At 35.5% G+C, this 6,999-nt stretch overlaps 1 protein-coding gene across 1 annotated transcript; it reads right to left on the bottom strand.

The window, feature by feature from the left end:
• Positions 1-354: 354 nt before the first annotated feature.
• On the bottom strand, positions 355-5,239 carry LOC144568611 (uncharacterized). Its single transcript, XM_078318985.1, has 11 exons — positions 5,033-5,239; positions 4,379-4,509; positions 4,200-4,242; positions 3,960-4,017; positions 3,666-3,760; positions 3,147-3,250; positions 2,418-2,546; positions 1,380-2,140; positions 933-1,132; positions 571-687; positions 355-441 (listed from the first exon to the last, which is right to left on the bottom strand). The coding sequence occupies exons 2-11, from the start codon at positions 4,498-4,500 to the stop codon at positions 367-369; spliced, it is 1,704 nt and encodes a 567-aa protein (XP_078175111.1). The 5' UTR covers positions 4,501-4,509; positions 5,033-5,239; the 3' UTR covers positions 355-366.
• Positions 5,240-6,999: the final 1,760 nt, after the last annotated feature.

Raw genomic sequence — 6,999 nt, 5'->3', positions numbered from 1 at the left:
ATCTCTAGGTCAATGCTGTCCTGAGTAGTCGAAAATATGCTCTTGCTATCTTTACTTACCTCGGTTTCTCTTCAACAAAGTCCTCATTGACAACTAAGCTAGCTAATCAATCAGCCGTAATCATACCTTCTCTTCTAACTACTCATACTCATATACATACTCATACAGTCATACTCATACTCAGGTCGTGTGCATGGACGAGCTAGTTTCCATTTAGTGATAGAAATTGAAGCTTAAAGTACTAAAATAAAACATAAACAGAGACAAAGAGATACAAACTTCTATTCGCACTGCTAGTCTACCCACCCGTCCCCTCCCCTCCCCTCCCGTCCCCTCCCTCTGCCCTCTCCTCCACCCCAGCTTGTCTTACCTTTTTTTTATTAGCTTGGCAGGACTGAACCATCTCTGGTCCAGCCAATTCTCAATCATTACATTTTCTTCCTGAAACAATAAAAATAAACTAGTTATTAATGATAGATGATCAATTTAATTGATGTTAGCACACAAGAAGAACACACAATTAATAAATGGTTGGTTCAACAGATATAAATAAAGACAAAAACACTTAACTCGGAAAAAATCAGGTTCTTCTGCCAAAAAGGCATCTACAAACAGCTGAAGCTCCTTTATAGCAGTGGAATTTGTACCCCTGCTACTGCTACCAGGATTTCTTTTTCTTTTCTTCAACTAGAGTTAATAATTAAGGCAAATCATTATCAACAAATATTAAGACAAGGGAAGGGAAGTGAACACAAGAATTAAACGAGTATAGAAGAAATAAAATATTAATGGAGATCTCAATTAAAGGCATCATAGAAAATTGAATGTAGATAAAAAAGAAAGACAAAACAACAATTAAACAAGTATAGAAGAATGAATGTATATTAATGGTAGGTAGGTAATTTAGAAATCAAAATTAAGCACTAACTAACCGTGCGGGATACCCCATTGCTATCACTTACTCCACCTGAAGTCTCTGTCGCTCCATCAGTTATATTAATTGGAGAGGTTTTGCTACCACTTACTCCACCTGAAGTCTCTGTCGCTCCTTCAGGTATGTTAATTGGAGAGGTTTTGCTACCACTTCCTGGATCTGAATCTGGAGGTATATTTTCCTTGTCTGGAATATTATCTACATAAACAAAATATAATGAAATAACTTGAAGTCGATAATTTGACAAGTAGGAGATAAATTAAGATAATGACTTCACAGTTAGTTAATATCCCTACTGGTAAAAAGTTCTGAGCTAAAGCAAACTCCTGATAGATAGACTCCTAAACTAGGCTAGCATTTTTTTCCAGTCAAAAGCATCAAGCACCCCTTCCTCCTTGGAGGCCAAGTATATATAAAAATAAAAAAGGAGGACAATCAATTATACCTTGTAAATCGGTGGTAACAATCTCCAGCTCTGTACCCTTGGTGTGAATTTGATTTCCCCTCTTATCTTGCAAGGGTGAGGGTGAGGGTGAGAATAGCATCCCTCGTCTTTGCTTCGAGTTCAAGCTCTTAGTCTTAGCAGCACTCCTCAACAACTCCTCAGGGCTACTCCAGACTTGACTACTGTCAGAAGAGTACAAACCAGATAATGCAATCCATTGCCTTATTCCAAGTGGGCTGTACTCCTCCTTTAGTACATCTCCAGAATCGACATAATCCCAACTGACAAATGGTGGCGATGCCATTGCCATTGAGGGCGAGAAGAGCATCCCTTGGCCACAGCTGCCTTGAGGAGGGTTTAAGCAAGATGAAGAGGGGTTGTTGCTGTTTGGGATCTCCTGTACTGGTGGATGCAACGTGTTTTCTTTTTCTGTGCAAGGGAGAGGAGTTGGATATTCAAGTGGGCTGTACTCCTGTAGTACATCTTCAGAAATGACATGATCCCAACTGACAAATGGTGGAGATGCCATTGCCATTGAGGGTGATAAGAGCATCCCTTGGCCACAGCTGCCTTGAGGAGGGTTTAAGTAAGATGAAGAGGGGTTGTTGTTGTTTGGGATCTCCAGTACCAGTGGATGCAATGTGTTTTCTGTGGAAGGGAGAGGGAGAGTGGCTGGATATTCAAGTAAACCCCTTGCTGCGTACAAATTGACTCTGTTCTTGACAGAGCAGTTCCAATGATTTTTTATGGAGTTCTCACATCTGTTAGGATTAGGGAAAATATATAAAATGTATAGAAAAGAATTAGTACTTAATTGGTCAAATTAAAATTTTACAGAACTGGGAGATATATGTCAGTTAAGTGTATTGTTTTGAACTCCATTAAATGTGCAACTCATGCATAACGATACACAGAAATACATATTAGATAAGCAAAAAGAACTACCGCACCCCCCCCCCCCCTCTTCCCGCCCCCTCTCCCACCATGCAGTAGGCACAAACACACAAAAAGAAGAAAAGCAAATTAAGACAGACTCACCTTCCTGGTAAATACTTTGTGAGCTTAACCCATTTATTCCCAAGGATGGCATGTGCATTAATAAGCGTTATCTCCTCCTCTTGGGTCCATGCGTCCTTCTTAATACTTGGGTTCAGATGATTATGCCACCTGAATATAAAAAAGCAAACATAAATTTAGTAAAATGGTTCAGATAGAGTTGAACAGAGAGAGTATATATGATTGCTCCACTTGCAAAGAAGCACTACAGTAGTAATTCATACAATACAACTGCTTTGACTTTGATGGTGCATAGCATACTGGAACCGTGATGTTCTGAAATTCTGAATATGCTGGTTGGTTACCCATTTTTTTTGGACTGCACTCTATAGGGATGGATGTCTACTGGTAAAGAAAATGCTCTGCACAAGGATGTGAATGTGGTCGATAGGCTGACAAGAGTCAAACGAAGCCTGAAATTAAGCTTAGTTACTACGCTGGATATGTACTGCCACTGATTTATAAAGCATTCATTACAGTAGGTCAAGAAGGGTGGGTCGGATGAGTATTTTGTATGGTTTGTAATTGACTTGATAGACTGAGAATTTAAAACTGGTTTCTATATATGTATTTGGGATGAGTTAATTTAATAAGCCACCTAGTCCTAAACATAAATAAATTAAAATAAAACAAATAGATTGAGGTTGGGGAAGAGAAAGAAGCATAAAATAAAGTCAAAACTAATTTAAAACTGTGAGAGGTTGGCTGTACCTCTCACGGCATTGCTTTCCGATACGTCCCGGCAGTGCCTGTGCGATTTTTGACCATTTCTTTGGCCCGTATTTGTGCACCATCTCAACAATTATCCCATCCTCCTGTGAACCAATGCATGCAGCAAGATAGAAAAAGACTATTTTATTTTACATTTTTTTAAATTGTTAACATTGAACAGATAGATAGTATCAAAAGTTTGAATCAAAGGGAGCGGAGCATAAACAAATCCGACATGTATAAAGGAGCAACTATGCTTGTTTCTACCAATTTCTACATACCACAACGGAGTGTGCTGGACTGCTATGGCACTCAATATTGCAATCATAGATGCACAATTCTATTCCAAACAAACTGTTCCGGGCTCCACAAAAAGCCTAAATACATTGCTGGTAAAAGTGGTATACTAGCTTCCTTTCTGCACTAGTTAGTGTACACTAACCTCTTTTCTCTATCTATATTTACATAATCCAGAAAAGGCTTATCATCTGAAAGATTAATACATAATCCAGAAAATACCTCCTTTGACCAGGACCCTTTGACCAATTCAGGGTTGAGAACCTTCTGCCACCTGTGCAAGCATTGCGCCTTGTCTCTGCCTGGCAAAAACTCAGCTGCAAATTCAATCCAGGATTTAATTTCATTTGCCAACACTCAGATACAACAATTCCATTATAGAAGGAACAAATAATAAAAAATATGTGAGGTTTTTTGTTAGTATGGTAACAATAGAACTTGTGTTGTATAGACAGCACAGCGGTGCAGTTACCACTGCATATACATATTGAGTACACTAAACTCTTGGCCACATACCAATGTTTTTCCAGTTTTTCCCCTGGAATTGATGGACACATCCAGCAAGAATCTCATCCTGCAAGAAAATAAAGAAATGTATTACAAAAGATGAAAAATGAAATTGAACATATTAAGAAAACTTAAAATTGTTTAGGAAATAACCTATTCACAATTAAGCTAAACATATTTTTGCATTTTAGGGTTTTAGGGGACACTTTGGCCTGCAGAGATGAAAACACAATGAAAATAGATTTTCACCTCTTCAGGCGTCCACTTAGCCTTCGATGGTCCTGCTGCTCCCCTAAAAGATGGAGATAGATAGACAGAGAGAGAGAGAGGGTGAGGGAGAGGGAGGGAGATTAAAAATCTTAGAACAATGCAATATATTCTAGTAAAACCTAAAAAGAATCAGTAAAACAAAACAATGAGATAATTACCTAGGAAGAGCCAGTGGCTGCTGACAAACATTGTGGGACCCACTCCCACCTGAACAAGCAGTAGAGCTTGGTGCTGCCTCGCCTGTGTCTCCTTTTGTAGGAACACTACTACTGCTATCCATTGTAGGTATCTGATTTCCAATCCCAAGATAAATTGAGGGTTTATTAACCATTATTAGGTTATTAGGTTGATCTTCTCATTGTACCCCCTATATCTCTTTGGGGAAAATCATGGTTATTAGGTTGACATGGGCCTTTTACTAGATAAAATCGACGAATTCTGTCACGCTCATTTGGATTATATTCAGATATAGGTGGCCTTAGGGTAGGATCAGATGGAGGTTCTTGTTAAACCAATTTAGGGTTCAGCTCAATTTTACAAAAGCAACCTAAAGCGGTATAAACAGAAATTTAGGGTACAAATTATATAATTTGAGTAGAATGAAACAGAAATTTGGGTATGAACAGAAATTTCTAAAATTTGGGTATAAACAGAAATTTCTACTCAATTTGGGTGTAAACAGAAATTTCTACTCAATTTTATCCAATTTGAGTAGATTGAAACCATATTTGTACTCAATTTTATCCAACTCGCTAGTCGCTACTGATTTTATCAATTTATAAACATCAATTAAATAGAGTTAGGTTTCAAACCGTCAATCTGTCGCTAGATCAGGGTCTGCCTCCGTGAATCAGCGAGCAGGGTTGAATCGCCTCTACTTTGAATCGCCTCTGCTCTGAATCGCCTCCGTGCAGACCGTGCTTCGCTTTGAATCGCCTCCGTAAACCCTTTGCTTTGAATCGCCGCTACAGCCTCTTTGAATCGCCTCCGTAAACCCTCCGTGCAGACCGTGCTTCTTTCTTTTGAATCAGCGAAGTGTTGAACAAGACCCTAAAAATCTCACCTCTGCTTCTTTCTTTGAACGGGCCACGCCAAGGAATTAATTGGGCTTCTTGCACTTGATTTCAATTATTCTATTCTTTTCAATTAATAGGCTCACGCCAAGGATATATTGTGGGCTGCAGAGGCCAGAGGAAGGTTGAAAATATCATATCCGGTCCAAAAAAAATTAATTTTAAGGGGTAGGCAACTGCTCACTCTTGGAAAGGGCCGGCTCCGCCTCTGATTTCTGGATGCAGCTCAAAAAATAAAGATAGTAGAAATAATAAAGTACTACGTTTTCATTTAATTAGTTATTTTATGCATTTATTATTTTAATAAATAAATAATAAATATGTATTATAAGTATACATGGAAAAAAAAAATATGCAGCAACATTTAAAGCAATATTATTAAATCATCTTCAAATTTAGAGAGTTAATATATTTTTTAAATATTTAAAAAGCAAAATTTGAACTTTATTATTTTCAGTCAACCTTTCATTTAATAAAAAAAAGTATTATTTTCAGTTGACATTTCATTTAATAAAAAAACCAAAATGCTAACATACCTTGTTTACACTGAATTATCTGATCCATATAAGACAATTCATTATAAAATTATAAGTTAACGCAAATAAATAAACCTTAATTCATTACAATTTTTTCATGAAGAGAGATCAAGTTACAACAATTTTTGAGTTACAAACAACAAGCATTTTCTACATTTTCAAAATCCAAATCATTGATCCAAATTTTATATTTTTCAGAATTTTTTTACTATTTATTAAGATGGGTACAAAAACTAGTCAAATTTAGACCATTGAATTTGTACCCATCTTAATAAATAGTAAAAAAATTCCAAAAAATATAAAATTTGGTCTCCAAGCACATTTTACTGTAGAGATCACATCTAACAGTTTGGATCGACGATTTGGATTTTAAATGTAGAAAATACTTGTTGTAACCTGTTGTAACTTGGTCCCTCCTCTTTTTTCATATATAAAAGTAATCCTTACTAATGTCTGAAATATAAAAAAAATGTATCGCCTTTTTTTTTTCAAAGAAATAATTTTGTTTCCATTTCAGCACAAAGGTGTTTACGAATTATTATCGAATCAACAAATTTTTAAGAGCTGATTAAGACCTAAATAAAGTCAATTTAGTTCAGAATTTGTTTAGTTTATTTTAAATTGGTATGGGGGTTAAATGTATTTGTTTTAGTTGATTCCATGGCCTAACTAAAATTGAGGTTATTTATAACCAAGAAGCTAACATTTGTTCTCGGCATAATTCAGTGTAAATATGGTATGTTGGAATTATTTTTTTATTAAATGAAATATCGACTAAAAATAATACTTTTTTTATCAAATGAAATATTGACTGGAAATAATAAAGTTTGTAAGGATTTTTCTTTTTAAGTATTTAAAAAATATATTAAATCTCTAAATTTGGAGATGATTTAATAATATTGCTTTAAATCTTGTTGCATAAAAAAATTTCATGTGTACGTATAAATTCTTTATTTATTAAAAGAATAAATGCATAAACTAACTAATTAAATGGACTGAAGCAACGCGGGACTTAACACGTAGTACTTTATTATTTCTACTATGTCTATTTTTTTAGTTACGTCTTGAAATAAATATTTACTAAAAGAAAATTATGTCTTATTTAAGTAACTAACACCACTTTAGATACATTATATACATTTTTAAGTAAGAAAAAAAAAAGGAAGAATA

Source organism: Carex rostrata, chromosome 17, assembly GCF_964058835.1.
Source record: "Carex rostrata chromosome 17, lpCarRost1.2, whole genome shotgun sequence".
NCBI lineage: Eukaryota > Viridiplantae > Streptophyta > Magnoliopsida > Poales > Cyperaceae > Carex > Carex rostrata.
This window is presented reverse-complemented; position numbering and strand designations above follow the sequence as displayed.